The sequence below is a fragment of the Perca fluviatilis genome, chromosome 3, assembly GCF_010015445.1.
Source record: "Perca fluviatilis chromosome 3, GENO_Pfluv_1.0, whole genome shotgun sequence".
NCBI lineage: Eukaryota > Metazoa > Chordata > Actinopteri > Perciformes > Percidae > Perca > Perca fluviatilis.
In genome coordinates, this window is record NC_053114.1 from 41,170,288 (window position 1) to 41,190,080 (window position 19,793).

The following is a 19,793-nucleotide window of genomic DNA, read 5'->3' on the forward strand; positions in this document are numbered from 1 at the left end:
TGGCCTTCTATTTCAGTGCTTCAAAGGAAGAAAGGAGTGGATTATTCAGATGTTACAAATCAGGTGGAGATTTACAAAGGATTGAAACCAGGACGCAATGTAGCCAAGAGAGATTGCAAAAAGACAAAGAACAGAATTGTTGGTCTGTGTGAGCAAGGGATAAAGACAGACTGAGGGAATGAGAGAGAGAGAGAAAGATAAAGAGAGAGGGGTCAAGGGTCACCTGTTGAGTTGTGATATTAATCTAAACCCAGGCCGTTTTTCCTCAGTCCATGGCTGCTGTTCCCTTCAAAAGAGAGACAGAGGAAAAAGATGAAAGAAATTTACTGGATGAAAGTAGAGACCCCAGGCTCCTGCCTTAAGGTTTGTGAAGAAGAGGAAATATATTGGTAAAAAGTATGATCAGCCTGTGCAGGCACATGTAAGGAAGGAAGAAAGATCCTGGAAAATACAGTGGAATCCACCCTACATGTGAGGAAAATGGAAAGAAAAAATAACTTAAAAGCAAAGTGAAAACTCCAAGGTTTAATAAACCTGCAGCTGGGATCTAATGGGGAGAGAAAACAAGCTCTCTGGGAAATGGCTGCCCAAAGAAAGAAACAACATAAAACACTTGAAGTGAAGGGTCATTGTCAAAGCCTGATAAACGATGGAGTGGGAACAGTGACTAAGTGGATTTTTCTGAAGCATTCAGCAAAAAGGGGTCTTGACTCTTCCTTAGGCTGAAAGGACGCAGAAGCAACCACTGCCCGCATACCAGAATCTATCAACAGACTTGTGTTAATTGTCTTGTTTTTCAGCTTTAATTTAAGAAGTACATGCTGGTTTCTTCGTCTAAAAGGTTCTATGGCATTTAGGCTTAAAGTATAATTTCAGTTTATTACAACTTGGGTTCTTATGTCATAGTTTGGGTCATCATTTCTTTTGGTTATGATAACACTGTACTCAAAACAATTGCAGAGATTTGGGAACACAATGACATTTCTAGAATGAAGTCAGACGGGGGAAGAAACACAAGAGGTCAGATGTAGAGGAGAGCTTGTTGAAAAGCCAACCGTCCAGATTATCTAAAACACTTGATGTGTATGAAGGTAAATATGGTGCAAAAATGTGAGAGCTTGTAGAACAAGATGTGAGAACTTGCAGAACAAAAAAATCTGAACTTGTAGGTTAAAATTTGCACTTGTTAAAAATGTTCACGCACCCGCATTCTGAATGTGAAGTCACAGAAAAAATATTGACAAATGTGTAGATTGATATTTACATGAACACAATGACCGCTGCAAACTTGTAATGCAACACTTACTCATATTAGTTTTTCTGTTGCTCAGGTCCACTTTCCATCACAACTCCATGATTATGACCTCTCGAATCCATCACTGCAACTTCACATATGCGCTTTCTCGTATCACAAAGTGGCGAATCTGCGTGCCTCCGATATTTTTTTACTAGTGCAAATTTTAACATACAAGTTCAGATTTATGTTCTGTAAGTTCTCACATCGTATCCGACAAGCTCTCACATTTTGCACCATATTTACCTTCATAGATGTGGAGGGTAAACTTAAAATGCGTGCAAGTTCTTCTAGTCTTGACAAATTCTTTTGTGATTTTCCCACATTACCAGATTTCAGCAATTCACTTGGTGAGTACAATGCTATTATTACTGATAGGAATGTAGGACAACAAGCTGGGGGCCCTGATTCAAAAATCTCTGTGCATTTAAGTATGTATCCTGTTGCCTTTAATTACCCATCAGGTATATATATTTACACACACACACACACACACACACACACACACACACACACACACACACACACACACACACACACACACACACACACACACACACACACACACACACACACACACACACACACACACACACACACACACACACACACACACACACACACACACACACACACACGGCACCAGCACCGCGGAACCAGCGGGGGGCAACCTTATTTAATTTGCATTTTATTTCTAACACGCAGGAGTTGTGTGCTCAAACAACCTCCAGGTAGCATCTGTAAGCGAGGTTCAGCCGGTGCCAATTTGCGTCTTTGCATTGACTTTGTACGTAATTGCGCCTCCCGAAATTCACTTCGCGTTTGGTGTGAACATACCTGCATACACTACATTTTACAATTTACCATTATTCCATTATTGTCACTTGTGGCCACAGTTGCTGTTTATCAGTAAAAGCTAAACAGTTTTGCTTTTCATAAACCTTTGAAACACTTTTGTAAACTGAGACATGCTGGATGGTCATTCTAAAAAAAAAAAGAAAAAAAATAAAGGCTATTATTAAGGCCTTAAAAGTTCAACTTGATGTAACATCAAAGCCTGTAGGTCTCCAGTCATACTACAGGGACCCATCACGGGCATGTCAGTGTCCTTTCATGCACTTGGACATTTCACGAGCAGTAGACTAACTATACTACCTCCACATGTGTCACATCACCTGGTGTAGCCTCTAAGCTTGTCACTGTTGGGTGTGATAGCCCATATTTATATTTAGAGATATGGAATGCAGATGAGCTGTGGCACTCCTCCCATCAAACAACCCTCTGACACAATGACATGTTGATTTTGTTGCTGTTACTGTACATGTTTTCCTGCAGGAGTCTCTCATGTTGAGAAAAGTGTAATTATGTTGAAATAACCACAATAAATTAACTTAGGATATTGGCTACCAAGCACATAGTATACATCTAGAAACAAGGCTCGGCTAATTTAACCAGGCAAAATAGTGAAGCGTTAAAGATGAAACAAACAGACAGAGCAACGGTCTACTGAGGTAAACCAGCCTAACATTATGAAAGAATGGACCAAATTTGTGATGTGATTTTAGAGTGAGAAAAAAAGATGGTCTTGATGAGCAGTAACTTGGGCAGCGATCAGACCACCTAGATGGAGGTTAGAAGCCCTCGGCGAATCATCGCACCACATCTTCTAAAAACGGCCTTTTTAAGATCTCTCCTCTGGAGGGCCTTTCTACAGAGCAATCTCCAGGGAGCTCGGTCTGAGATTTCATCCCGAGAGAGGCTGGTGCAGGAATAGCAAGCCAAAGATGGGTGAATGGAAGAGGAGGAGGGCGTGGGACTGGATCGAGGCTCTGACCCTGAAACAGATGGTCTCCGAAGGGACACATACGGGGCTGTCCTCAGGTCTGATGCCTGAGGACTCCAGGAACCAATCCCCTTCTCTTCCCAGCGTCATATTCTTTGACGCGCCACATTTCCACACAAGCACTATACTTTGAGTAAACTCTAGAGGACAGATGTTGAATATAAAAAAAATAAAAATCATGGTTTGACACACTGCAGATGGACAAAGTTGGGAAATCACCACTTCTTTTCCCGTAGAAAGAAAAAAAATAAAAGACTTCACAAAATCCAGAGTGATGATAAAATCTGTTGGCCAAGACTTCTGGTCATGGAGCGGTTAAAGGCTATGTGAACAGCTCTGTTCCCCTGCATTTCTGTCGTGCCTACGATCCCTGAGCACTGGCTTACTGCCTCCAAGTTGTGATCTATCAGAGGCTGGGAAGCTTGGCACAAGTCATCTTAATACAAACATGCAGCCGTAAAGTAAAAATATAATGTAATTGTAGTTGGTGCTTTTCAAAAAAATCCCTCTCTGTCCCCGTGTTCTCAGATGTTTGCTCTAAGGTGGTTGCTGGTTGGACAGCAGATCGCTGATCACTGTTGTGGTAATTAAAGGACTGTAACAGTAAAAGAGCTCTGTGGCTTTTCTCCAGAGCTGACTGCCTGTAATGTAAAGCAGATGTGGTTGGCATTGTTAACACTAACCGCCCCACTCTCCCCTGAGACGTACAAGCAGGAGGAACAACACAAGAGCCTACAGACCATCCATGGATGGATATTAAGCTGAAGCACTGATCTGTGCTTTGGACAACAGGGAAAAAAGAAAAAAATGTCTTCAATGGGATTTCCCAGCAGGCTACTGGAAGTAGAGCCTCCCTAGACATCCGTCTACAGTCTGATATACCATTTCCCCTCCGACAGTGCTTTACATCTTCATTTAAAAAGCTTTCTTAGTTCTGTCAGTAGTCTAAGAGTAAAAACACTGCTTGTGCAAAAGCAAGCTTATGTACTGTTCATTAATTTTGCCCACGTATACAGCTCACATGAACAAGGAAACTCTTGCAAAATAGTTGTGTTGAAATGACATGAATCATGATAAAATTGTGTGAAATAAAGAAAAGCTGTATCCTACTACTTCTGTGCAACATTAATCTCCACCTTCTTTATCCATTCTACTCTTTCACATGCTCTGTGAAACTCAAGAGTCTGTAAATCAACCATAAATCATAAAAGTGTAATTCACTCATGACATTCTTCCAGATCCCTAAATTTCAGGAGGGTTTAATGGCCAGCTTTTTTTTTTTTACTTTTACATAGCAGGATAACATTGAGCTACTAGAAACGAGTAGCAAAGAGCACCCATGTTTGTCTTGGCTAAACCTTCAGGAAAAAGATGCAAGCAAAAAAAGATCTAGATCAAATCAAAACATTGTTTTAAAAGTGAGCTGGTCACACCCCTAAAGTAGGATCAATACATATTCAACACTCCGAAGCAATGGAAAAGACAATAAAAACTAAAGCTTGTGTATAATTCTCTTATGGTAAGATTGGTGGACATTCAGCGGCTCTCCAAGCATTCAGACTCTTGTCAGTTTGGACACAGCCAGCTTAATGTTGTATATCTCTGCCTGTGACAGTGAAGTGGGCCAAAATCCTGCTGATATCCCTGTTTCACCCTGTGACAACAATCTGCTGCAGGTTGAAGCAGGAGGCTAGGCTTGGCCTGCAGAGACTTGACAGAGCTGATGCCAATCACATATACAGTGTGGAATGGTTAAAAGACAAGAAACAATCAAAGGGGACAGATGAGTAGAATAGAGTAGAGATAAATGCTGTGTGCCATTTCACAAGGTTACTTGGACATATTCTTTTCACAATTCTATGAAAAGCAGGGAGATTTTGATTGTAGCTGTTAAATCACAAACGGGAGGGCTGTCTACAGAGACCATGTGTGGCAATCAATGGAAAACAAGCTGTTGTCCATCACTTTACAGCATTTAACAAATAGGTTTACGCTACAGACAGATTAGTTTCATCAATACAGAGGTTCCCTTTATGTAGAGTATGAATGATAAGTCTACTAGCCAAGCCTGCATGTACAGTCATGACAGAACATGTAATTATTGAAAGAACATGCAGTGTGCGACAAAGCAGAATTAAAGATGAAAGTCCGCATTCGTTGCTTTGTGCCACATGGCTTTCCCAGAAACACACACACGTTTTGAGAACACTGACGTCTGGTTGCTCCGTGAGGACGTTTGTCAGCCAACCTGTTTTGTGCCGTCCACAATGATGAGAGGGTGTGGGCTTTATTCACTTCTACAGTACAAGCTGTTACAGTACGCTCCACACAGAGCCTGGCAAACGTCTGTGTCTGCGCTGTGGAAGAAGACGAGGCAGGGTGATTGGCAGCCGGCCCAAGCCAGCATACAAAACACGAGTGTGGAGACGGAGCAAGAGTGAAAGAGAGCGAGTGGGGGAGGAGCTTGGCTGAGCTTTTTAATCACAGGGCCATAATTCACTCGCTCGTAAACACTGAAGGAAAAGCCATCTACCGATACACTGACTGCTTTACGAAGGCACAACCAGAGCTTGGAAAATCAAGGCCAGCGAGCGTACCATTGTTTTCCTGCAGGTACGGCTATTGAATTCCTGCTAAGCTGGAGATTCTTTACCACGGGGCAGTGGTGCCCTAACAACATAAAATCCCTAAACAGTAGGACAACTGCTGTTGGGCATGACCTTTAAAAAGGAAAAGGCTATCTGTCAAACACCTTTAGGTAGACACAGCCTTCCCAGGGCTAACACAGCACTTGAAACATTTGTGCACAAACAATGAAGGTCAACAACTCCACCCGTCACCCTGCCTCGGTTCTGCCCTGGACACCCACTTACTGTTGTATACATTTCTGATTTGTGTTTGATCGAGATGGCTGGTGCCTAGATATAGAAAGACTAAAGACTATAGTAGGACTAGTAGGCGCGGAGAGGGTTGACACAGGAAACACTGGTAACAGAAGAAGAAGACAACCATTTTGTCAGCAGCTCAACAGATGTGCTACTCACCTTCTCCAGTTGTTGTCCAGAGGTGGGGACAGGTACACGGCTCCATATGGAGAGCTCTCTATGTAGGTTTTAGTCAAGGGAATTATTGGCACAAACACAGAAACATCACTGGGATATTAAGTTCATTTTTTTTATAAAGATTGCATGCATGCATTTCATTGTTATTCGATTTCCCACACAGAAAGAAATGTAAGTAGAATACAACACAGTCACAATCTTAAAGCGGTTTTCTCATATGAACTCCGGGCAATGCCAGGAGAATCAGATCCCAACATTTTCCCGAGTTTCTCTTTCACACAAGTAGCTCACAACAGGAGATTGTATCAGACCAGTTCTCACTTACTGGAAATACTTTGTTTGGTTTAGACGAGAGGTAGCGCCTGGGTGGAGCGTGCACGAGGCAGGACATGACGCTGTTTACACCGCGTCATAGCTAGTTTGTAACCTGGTCATAAACAACAGTCTCTTGCCGTTCCTTGAATCAGTCTGATGATTTCAGCGTCGGCCCTTACAGACAGAAGTTCCCGAACCTTGTTTTTTTTCTTCCTTCGTTGGCATCTTTGTTTAAATCACCCTTCTTCTTCACCCTCTGATTTTTGTTTTCTTCCGGTTTCGCAAGCGCAAAATAGAAACGTCATAAACACGACCACTCACTTGCCGTGAATACTCTGCACAAACACTTATCGGGCTCTGTTCACACAAAGGCTCAATCGGAGATTACACAGTCTTTGTACGAGAGAGCTGGCAGGGTCAACTCTGTTTGATGTCCGAACTAACTAATTCAGACATTTGCGTTCTCGCGTACAGCTCCGCCGGTGTAATGTCGGGTAATTTCAGGTTTGCAGTGCATGTGTGAAAAGGGCTGAAGTATAAAGTGTCCATGGTCTCTACTTCATCATGACCATGACTAACTATAGCTCTAAATGCCTGACATTCAATCTTAAGAATAAAGCCCTATAGCGGTGAAAGACAAGTGTGAACAATGAAGCTGCCTTTTTCAAATACTTAATGAAACAATGACAGCATTATTTGATTTACTACTGAATGCAGAGGCAAAGTTCCTGGCATTGTCTGTGGAAGGGCAGGACTTCAGAAGGGAGGCGTTTCGTCTTGCCGAGAGTCACTACTTCAGTCTTTGCAAGTGCAGCTCCTCTGCTATGGAAACAGACTCCTCTCTGGGTAGTTGTTTAGGTAGGGAGGGGTGTTGAAAATGTTGACCGATCACCAAAATAAATTAAAGCAGAGAGTGGGTCAATCACTGTTCTATACAGCATCTATTTAGAACAAATAATTATCAGTGTGGGGACAGATTTACAGAGACTAGAGCCCTGCTATGACCCCACACACAAAACACAGGATAAGCCCCTTTTCAAATATACACAAATTCAACTAAATGAAAAGGAGAATATTATGGTTTCTCCAGATGCAGAGGAGGAACAATCCTGTCAAACTGGTTATTTGACAGCTTCATTTGCTCTTACCTCACACCATTCATCAACTATAATAGTAAACTAAACTGTAGATGGCAAACTTAAGTTGTGTGTCCAGTATGAAGAAACTACACATTACTACACAAGCATGGATTGTAAAATTGGGACTTAATCCAAAAATCACTCTCGATTTCTTTAACCAATCACAGGCACAAACCACTTCTCCACTTTCAAAATATGGCATCATGATTGGATAAGCCAGAGCCACATACCTACACATATTCATTTTCAAGACACTGCGCTGCTTCCTGTTATCATAATTTAAACTGCAGATAATGGTCTAGTTTGCAGCTGCCAGACTAAATTAATTCTCAGTGGATGAAGTGAACTACAGTACATACCTGCCAAGAACTCTGCCTTTCCCCCCCCTCCCCCCCTCCCCCCCTCCCATTGGCAAATGTCTCTTCTTTTCCTTTTTACCATTTAATATAAGAAGTCAAACTTTTCAAATGTTATCTAAACACAAGCAGCCGTTCAAGGATTTTGCCTACACAAAGCAGTAAAGCTATGATTCAATCAGTAAATATCTCATTAAAGAATAAACAAGACTATGAATCTGACAAGGTATTCAGTAGCACATTACAATAAACTGTGCTAGGGATACATTTCGGTTGGTACAAAAAAAAACATATTGAGGTTTGATCGATACCCAGTAGAGTTTAGATTCTCTGACCGAGCCCGAACTTGCTGATATTTTCCACCGCTATCCTCAGGCCTGGCCCTTAAATCAAGCATTTGTGTTTTTTTAATCATTACTTTATTAGCCTAATTGGGTGGGGAGAAAGCTATACCTCTCCAGCTTCTCCAGTAGCTCTGGGTAAGCTACATGTCTGCACTGACTTGAGTGTGAGGTAAACTGTGCTACATCGTGTCTCCCCCCTCTGCAGTTGTCAGCCAGTAGGGTTGGGCATCGTTTGGATTTTAACGATTCTGATACCAATTCCGATCCTTGCTTTAGATTCCAGTTCTTATCGATTCTCGATTCCGATTCTTTGAGGGGTGGAGTTGAAACGGGTCACATGCTTATTTCACAAATAAGAGAAAAGTTTTATTTTGATTCAAAATGTGGGTTGCAGTTTGACGGGGCTTTTTCAATGTAAAACAAAGCCAGACTAGAGCGCCACTTACTGTGCTCCATGGCTGCAACACAACAAGTGCCTGGCCGCTACGGAAACCAAACGATTCCAAAAAAGAAACGATTCCGAAGGAATCGTAATTTTTGAAACGATTCCGAGTAGGAATCGGTTCTCGATGGCCAACCCTATCAGCCAGTGTGCCGGCATGCAGGCCGTGGCGAAGGCCAGTATTAATTAGGTGATCGAGACGAGAAAGTCTCCTATATGGTTCCAGGGCTTTGATTATGTTGCTGCCTTGATCCGTTACCCACACTATTCGGCTGAGGGAGCGAATTTTTTTTTACGTTTCTTCGGATCCATTTGCGATCCATTCCATTCTACAGAAATCTGTTTAGAATTATCATAATGAATAATGCAACAAGGACGAAGCATGTAAAATTCTAAACAGATTTCTGTAGTTCAAACAACTCGGAATTGTAGTTGAGAACGTCAGTTATAATGACCCACGTGGCAAAAAATTTTCAGGTTTAAATCGGGCTCGGGAGCTCATAATTACAGTTAAAGCGTCGGGCCGGGCTCGGACACAACGTGCACGGGGTCGGGCTTGATTTTTTGGGTCTGATCTAAGCTCTAATACCCAGCCTTACTTAATAGCATTATTTTGGCGAAAGACACAGCCTTATGAGTGGGTTTGATTGTCGAAAAGATGAGCAATGACGGGGGAAAAAAAAGGGGGGTGGGGGGGTTTATCTCATCCAACCACTAAAAAGAAGTCGGGAGGGGCTCAGTGTTTCAGGTCATGTGTCAGTATCTGCAGGTTTTGTGTTTCTTACGGTTGTTGTGCAAATTCAAAGCTTTAAACTGCGTTGACCCGGTAACAAGTTTAGAGTGGGCTGCAATAGATAGCCACATTGAGACACACACACACACACACACACACCCACACACACACAAAAACACACACACACACACACACACACACACACACACACACACACACACACACACACACACACACACACACACACACACACACACACACACACCCACACCCACACACACAGTATTGCGTTAGCCACCATGGTTGAAAATGGTACTTTTTTCTTCTTCACCGGCTCAGTCGGTCCCTCCCTCCCCACCAGCCTCCTCATCTCTTTTTTTTTTTTTTTTTTTAAATAATCAGCTATAGGTCGCTTCATAAATGGATTGTTTCATTAAGTACTACGCCGCTACTTACACGCACATCACGCGCTGTGTGTAGGGCACCAAGTGCCGACGGGGACATCGATGATAATGATCATCAAGCAGTCGCATGAATACCACCACGTGAAATTTTAACTCGCACGCTCACAAATTTTTTTTGCATATGCAGGAGCCCTGCCTAAAGCTGAGACTGGCCCTCAGTGAATGTTGTCCTCGCACAATTTGTCCTGTTTCTGAGAACAGCAAAAACAGAGATCACTAGCATTGAAGTATACTGGCTTCTGCAATCATTTCCCTACAGGCATCATTAAATACATACAGTATCACATTGTTTTAACTGGGCAGCCTTGAAGTAAGTATTTATAGTTTGGAATGGGTTTTTAAATCCTCTTTCATACTTAGAGTATAGATAATGTCAAGAAAGACTTTAAGAACTGTGAAGCTGCTCTTTCACCTATTCCAAGGTGAACACTATAATACAGAACAGCTGATGTACAGAGCTGAGCTCATCCAAGAACTTTAGATTTATTTTGACCAATTTACAAAGTATCTCAAAGTTGCTAAATATACTGTAGGCAAATACATAGTCTATACAGCAAAAACTTTCATGAGGTTTTTTTTCTTTTCTGGAACAGAAAAGGTAACTAAGTAACCACCTTAGACCTCTTTGGGTCTTGTGTGGGCCTGGTTTTTCTGTGTAAATTTGACACTGGCTACTCTACTACCATGCCTGCTCTAGCAAATGCACTTTTTCTCAAAGGATACAAACACGTACAATTAAGTGCTCATTAGGGCTGGGCAATATATCATTATATCAATATCGTTATTATATCGATATAGGTGTTGCGCACCACCCGCCCACCAAATACAAATGGGCCAACTGCTTCTTTTTTTGATACTAACAAGAGCAGACTTTTATACAAGTGCCTCCACCCATGCTGTGTACATTACAGTGTGTTCTACATTACAACTACTATTCACAATAAACAGGAAAAGGTAAGACAAACCACAGAGCTTGCTTATATTGACTAAATTAGTTTAAATTACACTGTTAATCAATCAGGAACCCATTGAAACAGTCAAGTATGTTTAGAGCTAGGCTATACAGGTTGAACTTTGTTAATGTAAACAGTCAAAACATCCTCCTCAATGTAGGTTACCCAAATATCTATATTACACATCAACCCTGCCCACACATGACAAACACGCATGACTCTATACAAACTGTAGAACAGGGGGTTTTCCTGCATAGAGATGTTTTTGCCCCCCCCAGCACCAAAATGTTAACGAGAGTAAAAATAGCAATTCAAATCCTCTCCAAACGTGTTTAAGAGTAATTTACCAAACAACCGTTGAACAAGCAGAACATACAGTAAACTTGAATATGAGAGTCAGGCTGTACCGGACTCTCCCGGTTATTTAAAAAAAATTTAGAATCCTTTTTTTTTGTTAACTGGGGTTTAACTTACTCAAGCATAATATACATTTGTGTTTATCAAATTGTCAGACATAACCGGTACAGTAAATGCATAGATTTCTGTCTGATAAGGTAACACAGACTCATCCTTTACTGCAAGCAGACTGGAAATGCTAAATGCCTTGCGTTCATGTCCTGTATCTTAAAAAAAAAACTACATGCAATTCATAAAGAACTGTTTCTATACAATATTTACAAAATGTTTTACAGAATAAAATGACTAAGTAATAATATATATATCCCCCTTCTCCCCCTCAGACAAGCATGTGTTGGGAGACTCGACTCCTGACTGTGCAGAAGACCAGAGAGAAATCCTTTTTTTAAAGTCTCGGTGTTCAGCTCTCAGTACTTTTGTAGCTTCTTACTGAATCTCTGTGGTTTGAAGTTTAGTTTCTCTCCTGCGTCCCCGTTTGTTACTTCCAGATGTCTACTTTATCTTACTGTCTCACGATCGCTTTCAGCTGTTCAGTTACTACTGACAAAAACCCAACATTTCCTGATTTTGCGGCTTCATAATAAAAGCTTTTAAAATAAAAAGAATTTATAGAAAATGAAAGGTGTTTATTTACAGCCGCTCCTTGGACCACTAGTGCAGGAGTTTTTTTTTTTAAAGCCAAGGCCAGAACAATTCCAGGCACTTGAGTTGTGGGAAGACGTCCGGGACCTTGTCTTCCAGCCCTACAAATCAAATCCGTAATGATTCCTGCTTAATAAATCAACTTCCTAAGTGCAGCTCAAACTACACGACCAATATGAAAGTAGTGCTTTGATTGTTATTTTTCAAGACCGTATTTCCAAGCCGCAACCCATTTAAAAAATCCATTATTTTATAACTTAAAATGGCTGCTAATCACTCTGCGTATAAATTCAACCACTGATTAACATGTCTCTATTTTGTGCTACATGAGATACCTACGCAGCTGTGATGAATTTTGACACACACACACAGCGCCAGAAAAAGATTTCTTTGCTCATACTCACTCCAACTTGGAGGAGACTCTGGGGAAATAATAATAAAGGGTGTAGCTGAGAGCTTATGTGCAAACACTAACCCTTATGTTCCTCACTCTGTGTTTTATCACCGTTACAATTAGACCCTTCTGCAACCTCATAAAAATCACATCTGCCGCTAAAATACACACATGCATACACAACCGGAGTATGCTGACAATCCCCTACTGTCGATGTCCATAACGCACAAGGAAAAACGCACTCTCTCTGCGTCACATTCCAAATTAGCATAATGACTAATTCTGTTCCTGAGGCTGCAAAACAGCTGCCTACACCAGTAAGTGTGGTCGCGCTTGAAACCACACACGCAGACACACACACACACACAAACACCAACCAAATTTAAAAAGAAAAAAACAATAAAGACTAACAACCTGGAAGCCACAACACCCACTGCCACACCGCTGATCACCCTTTGAGATCTCCCACGGTCAATGATTTAGGCTTGGAAGGATATCTGCCGTCCGTGCTTGTCGATGGGCCGTCGATGGGGGGAATTGATGCGGTTGCGGTGGACCCTCTCCACCAGCCCGTGGTGGCGGGTCCCTCTCACCGAGTCCAATCCGGATGGTAAGCCGCCCTGAAAAGAGACACAGACACTGCAGTTTCACACACTTTGTCAAAATGTAATTTTAGTTGCATTTCAGTTGTATCTGAATTTAGTACTGTGCTCCAATTTCATTCATTTAGCCAAAACCAATATTTCATTTGTATTCTTGCCTCAACTAAAGTGTACAGCCTCAAGGCCAGATGTACGTACATTTGCGAATGTAGCGTTATCAGCGCCATGGCCAACCTGCAGAAAGCACACGCTGGGATACTTTAGGTTACGTCGTATTTATCATCGGGTAATCAGCGCCTTTCTCCGCCCACTATACCGCAAATTGCGCTGTAGCAAAGCGTTAAGTACTGGTGCTATGATACGGCTGAGTGCAGACTGCGATATTCCCACTGCTGATGTTTGAAATAATCCTGATGCCAATATTTGTAACGTAGCGAGGAGTTTAACAACTGCTGGAACGGAATGTGAACGCTGAGTCGGAGATTTGATGTCATCTTTGATTTCTTCCAGTAAGTGTAATATTGCACGGCTGCTTAATCTGTAACGCTTAATGATTTTGTGTTCACTCAACTGAAAAAGTGTGATCCTTGAGGCAAAAATCCTTTCAGCTCGTCTCCTCGGCCTATGTCTTCGTCTTGCTCGGATTACTGCTGCTATTTCACCAGGAGGCGTATGCCAGGAAACCCGCTTCCAGGTTTACACCTGCTTTTAAGAGGCGGAGAATTTTCACCGCAAAATAAGAGGCGCGCTTTCACGGGCGGTTTTTGTACATACCGCGGAATACATAATTAGGCGCACTTTACGCTTCCCCTCCCATCTCGTTATGGGAAACTCCCACTTTCCCCTCGACCCTCCCGTGAATGCATATGCATGACACGCTTTTACGCGCACGTAGCGAAACAAACAAAAAGCGTTAGTACATCTGGCCCTCGGTGTTTTATAAACCGTTTTACAACATCATATTGAAACAATCACCGACTATTATATTGGTCATGTAATGAAAAATGTTATTGGTCATGCTGGCTCTTCAAACACAAAAGGACTGAACAAAGGTGCTGTCTATTGTGTTTTGAAATGACAAACTATAGTACATGAGTCATGATCACATAAAGATGTTTCCTTGAACAATACTTTCTTCAAAAAATGCCAGCACTGAATACCACATTGGTGCATCATAGCTAGGGATGTACCGATCCGACTTTTTTTAGTCCCTTTTATTGTAAAATAACTGAAATGGAAAAACCTTTTTTTTTTTTTTTGCAAGTTTAAAGCCCCAATCCTTTATTGCCCTGTATGCACCAACTTTCAGAGACCACACAAATTTGACTATATGATCCACTTTTGATAGCTGATCATGTGCACCCTTGCACACCAATTGCAGACTGGGATTTCAAGTAAAATTGTGTCTGTGAGTTTTAGTAGGCTCAGCGCCGGCTACATTAAGCACTCTGCGTTCATTTAACCCTTGTGTTGACTTCGGGTCACTTTGACCCATTTTTTTATAATCAGAAAATATGGGAAGTAGAAATAAATGTTGAAAATGTGCAGAAGAAAAATTTAACAATTTAAAATGTTGGAAAAAGCTAAAACAAACGGCGTCAAAAACGTCGAAAATGGGCTCACAAATGGTTATCATCAAGTGGAATCTTTCCGAGTTTTGTTCCCAGAAGCGAACGTGAATGGACTCCGTAAGTGAGAGTTTTCTCCCTCCGTGTGGGGATTGATTTCCGGACGTGACCACAGTGTTGCAATTACTGCTCTCCCTCAAAGGGCCATTATTTCAAGTAACAAGGGCACTTTCACCTGGACCCTCCGTATCTAAGCATAGCCCAATCCTTGGGGAGCTGACACAGATACAGCCCCGGTGCTGCGGAGAAGCAGCTGGATCACATACAGAACTGTTCTGCTTAAAGGGGTACTGAGAACAACTGCACTGATCTTTTATTCCATCTATTTTCCAGTCTGCAGCTGAATTATTTAACGCGAGAGTAGCTCGTTTGCACTACTGAAGGTGCAGTACAGTATTTAGCTGTTTTTTTCCACTTTAGGCCAGTGGTTTTCAACCCTGAGGACAGATTAAGAGAGACGCAAGATTTATCATATCATTGTTCATTTATTTATGAGTTTTAATAACCTTTCACCACATCTAAAAAAAAATAATCAGCGACATTAACATGACTTTTGTCATATATTATGTTATGATACACATTAAAACAGAAGAAAAAAAAGCAATAATAGATGTAACATATTAGCGTATTTAGATGTATTCACTGTTTATTTTTGGTTTCATATTTATCTGTAAAATCTGGATGACATAATATGGTTTGATATAACAATAATTACACAATTAATGTGATATTATTGGGGGTTGGGTGGCTCAGGGTGCCATCACTTTGAAAAGGGTGCTGTGGTCTAAAAGGTTTGTGAACCACTGAACTAGACACCATTAGAACTGTTGTGCTCAGGCCTTGAAAACCCCCTGAATGAGAACAAGACCTTGAATTTTGTAGCGCACAAGGGAAGCACGGTTTTAAAAGAAGATATTCATGTTTAGTTTTTACATCAAACATCCTTTTGCTTTGCTTCACACTTACAGCACCACTAGTACACATACTACGGAGATGCAGAGGGAACTTTTGTTGCAACTCTATGGGACATCATGGATGCAAAGCGTGATCTGGTAAAAAAGACAAGACAACTGTAATTGTTAGGGATGTCCCGATCGGCTTTTTTGTCCCCCCGATACGATTTTTTAAATATTGAATATCGGCATATACAGAGCCCCGATCCGATACTTGTATTTGCCTGGACAATAGAGCTACAGACCGTTTTCAGCTTAATACATTTATCTGAGTACAGCCAGCATTTTGTAAAACTTGCATATAAAATAAACTTACGTTCTGCCGCAAATTGTGCTCAGGGTGACTGTCGATCCCTGATCAGTTAAAAATTGCCCATATCGGCTACGATCTGGCAATTGTGATCGGGACATAGAACTTTAGTGACGGCATGATTTTCGACGGAAAGACGCAAATTCACACGGGACGGTGCGAACTGGCGCTAAGACGAGTTGAAAATGTTTCTACCGGGGTGAAGAATGTCTCTCTCGACTGTCAAAGACAGGTGTTAACGCATTTTGAATTCCTAGTCTGCAGTGGCGCTGTGTATTTTGACTGTGATGAGCTCTCACTTGGAATTCGGTGCTGGTGTTGCCGATCTGATTGACGTTCGGCAGAGAGCCGTAGTACTGCGCCCGTGATTGAGTCAAACGAAGCTGCTGGACCTTCTGAAACTGCACCTGTCAGTCAAAAGGGGGACAAAAGAAACACACAACTGTAAGCGCTTATGAATTCTGGACATGGAGCCTTTATGTCTAAAGAACATTTAGCTTTCGATGAAGGCTTTTCTTTCCCAACATTGTCGGGAGAGCAGAAGCCAGCAGGCAAGCGTTATTTAAATAAACTTCTGGTGTACTTACAAACTTTCCAATCCATCGTTTTATGAGTACATAACCTATTTGTACTAGTGTAGAAGTTTGGTATCATTTCAGGCATTATTAGTGGGGTCATTTACGAGATACATCACTGGATCCATTAGCCCCTGCGCTAAGCTATTCAGCTGATAACGCTGCTCTACGCTAACTCTCGCAATGTTCGACCAAGGTGAAAAAAGCTTCTGGGTGTTTGGCTCGAGGTCATGGTGCAAAGGACCCTAGGGTGAAATTACTCCGAACCATCACTTTAATGCCTATCAGGCTCGGGCCGGGTTCGGTTACTGCTCTGTTGGACGCGGGCCGGGCTCGGACAGAAGAATGTGGCCCCAATCCACACACTAATTCAAAGCAACCTGAATGTACATAATTCAAATATTAAGTCATATTGTGAGGCAAGCGGCTACTATAGAGCCGACCTGTCAATCAATACAAGTACTACAGCGGTGTAACGGTACACAGAAGTCACGGTTCGGTTCATACCCTGGTTTAGGAGTCATGGTTTGATGAAAAACAAATGCATTGGGATAATGGTTCTTTGCATTTATCTTGAAAAGACAGTGGTGCAAGGGTCAAAAACAGACAAAATCCTCTTGTTGGGGACTGAGGTAACATTTTGCCCACTGGCAACTTCTGGAAACTATTTTCATTATAACATTACATTACATGTCATTTAGCTGACACTTTCATCCAAAGTGACTTCCAATTAAGTGCTTTCAACCTTGAAGGTACAAACTCCAGACAACAAGAAGTAAGAGCAAGTACATTAACTCTAAATCAGCCAAACTACAAAGAGCCAAAATAAAGTGCAACTTTAAGTTGTTGTTTTTTATTAACCTAATTATAAAAATAAGGAACATTTCAAACACTAAACAAACACTTTTCCCAACAGGTCACAATAGGCTATAAAACTAAAAAGCATTTCCTCTGCTGTGAAATTGAAAATACCAAAATACAAAGAATGATAAAAAATAAAACTTGTGCATTAGAAGGAGTCTTCCAATTAGTTCCACCTTGGCTTTATGCCAAAGTAAATGCCAATTGCTTCTGTAATTGTTTTATCCCGTCATGCTTTTGCGTCTAAAGGCTGCTTAAAAAGCAGCAAGAAAAAGAATTTGGGCTCCGGGTGGTTTTTTTCCTCGCCCTGGTGATCGGCACATCTGATTGATGGCGTCGAATGTGCGTTAGCATGTTGGATGTGGTTCCAATTTGCATACTAAAAACTTCTGGGTGGAAGTCTTGCTTGTGAAATTTGGTTCAGAATTACATGCATCAATCTACATACAGTATATTCTGTTTGGCTGTGAATACATAAACTGTTACAGCCATACTATTCATGTACATTTAAGCCTGTATACCAAACAATCCAATGAATCAAATGCTTTGCTGTAAGCAGACAAAATAATTGATAAAAATGCAGCAACATTTGCAATTTAAGGGACAAAAGTTAAAAGGGACACATTCTAGGAAATGGGCAGCTTGGCTACACTCTACCAGGAGATGCCACAATGAAAACAGAAGGCGGCTTGTTCTACCAAAGTAAGGTAAACACAGCTAATCATCAGCGGTTATCAGGAAAAGGCAAACCAGAGGGGCATTTCTTCCTTAGACTTCCGAAAGGGCAAAATTTGAATCTCAAAGACTGACCTAACTGATTTTATCAATGGATTTCCAGCGAATGGACAGAGCTCTCTCAAAGAGATTGTGAATATGACAAGATTTTAGGGATGGGCTTCAAAAGTGAGAGTAAAAACCTTATCTTTGGTGCAACATTTGTCAGTTTATGTGTAGCGCCTACAGTGAAGTGTTAAGCGCATTTTTCTTGTTTGCTAGCAACTCATTTTTGCCTTTTCGTCATTTCAATTCATCAGCATACATGGGCATCATAACCGGTAGACAGAAACAACAAACAATTGTTTCTTGCACTGAAGGAAGCAAAAGCAACCCTGACAGTCGTGCTGTGGGCATTTTCCCTTGTCTCTGCAATTACACCATGATGAGATACTAGTAAAAATGTCTTACTATGAACGTCTCTAATTCTGAGAAAATACTTGAACCTTGAAAGCTGCACTCAAACCTGACAACTGATAAGGAGGCACATTTCACACCTTCAAATACAAAATGTAGCAGGGACCCAAAATGTTAACTGTGGCCAATAAAAATCTGATTACAACTGTCACTGCTGCCCTAAACAGAGTGAGGGACATACAAACAAACATAACTTAAGACATTTTTGTGATTCATTTTGATGTCCCACCAGCAACATTCAATTTTCCATCTAGGACAAATTAAAAAAATATAAACATATTTTAAAAAAACTAATCCCCATTTAATCCCTTATTCCACTGGTGTTAGCTATTACGTAACAGCAAAAATGCAGACTTTACACACTCATGGTTCACAGGGATGCCCTCTCCATGCAGCAGAGCTGAGAGAAGGCTGGAGTCTGTTTGTGCACTCGGGTACTACCGGTATGTACATTTATTCAGAGCCCTGCAGGGGCTTTACACTCTGTCCTATGGTCACTGTAGTAAATGTTAAAGCAGCTACTTCTAATTCCAGCTGTTTGCTGGCAGTGTGTCCTGTACCCTGGCGTGCCTCAGCCTCGCTGACTGGGCTTTTCTGTCTCACAGGGGTCAATAACAGTTCATACCTTATGGCAAACTTCATTCACCGTCGCCTCAAAACCACATCCTCTTTGGCTGGCCATTCATGACTCTCCCTTTCATAGAAAGAGCATATTATAAAGCCCGTGGTATAAGAATAATGTAAAAAGGGCTTTTAGGTCCTTCCAGGGGTTACCGTTTTTATACTTAGAATGTGTAGTGTATGTCTGAAATTGTCATGAGATGGAGAAATAAAATTTCAAAAGCTCCTTTCGAAAAAGGATTTTGAATCTGTTAATTCTGAACGTGAAATTCAGGGAGCTGCTACAATTGTAGATTAAGATCCACATATATGTGCCTGTAAAAGTTCCGTATCATCCAGGATATCTAGAGGCACGTGGTAAAAGGCAATTCTTAAAATATCGACGCAAGTCTACAAATGGGGCACCTAAGCATCTGTGTCGCAAATGAATAGTAGCACTGCCTAATACATGGGAGTGTATATGACCGAAATGCCCAAATTATGAACCCTCTTCTTGAGCTGATCCCACTCTCACTTGTCTGTACAGTCTGTCCACTGAGCCCAGGATGCAGGGGTGCACATCAGGTCTTTTTTAATTTTTTTAAATAGACAAACACAGTAGGGTCTGAAGACATGCATACAACAGACAACACTGCTTCCTTTGGGCATGCATCA

General features: G+C 41.4%; 1 protein-coding gene across 1 annotated transcript in view; it reads right to left on the bottom strand.

Moving 5' to 3' along the window:
• The window catches only part of crtc3 (CREB regulated transcription coactivator 3), a 45,180-nt gene that overhangs the window by 23,770 nt on the left and 1,617 nt on the right, over positions 1-19,793 (bottom strand). The window contains exons 2-5 of the mRNA XM_039795005.1: positions 16,191-16,298; positions 12,896-13,018; positions 6,182-6,243; positions 224-286 (exon numbers count right to left, since the gene is read on the bottom strand). Coding sequence (XP_039650939.1) covers positions 224-286; positions 6,182-6,243; positions 12,896-13,018; positions 16,191-16,298 — 356 coding nt within the window. The remainder of the gene's footprint in view (positions 1-223; positions 287-6,181; positions 6,244-12,895; positions 13,019-16,190; positions 16,299-19,793) is intronic.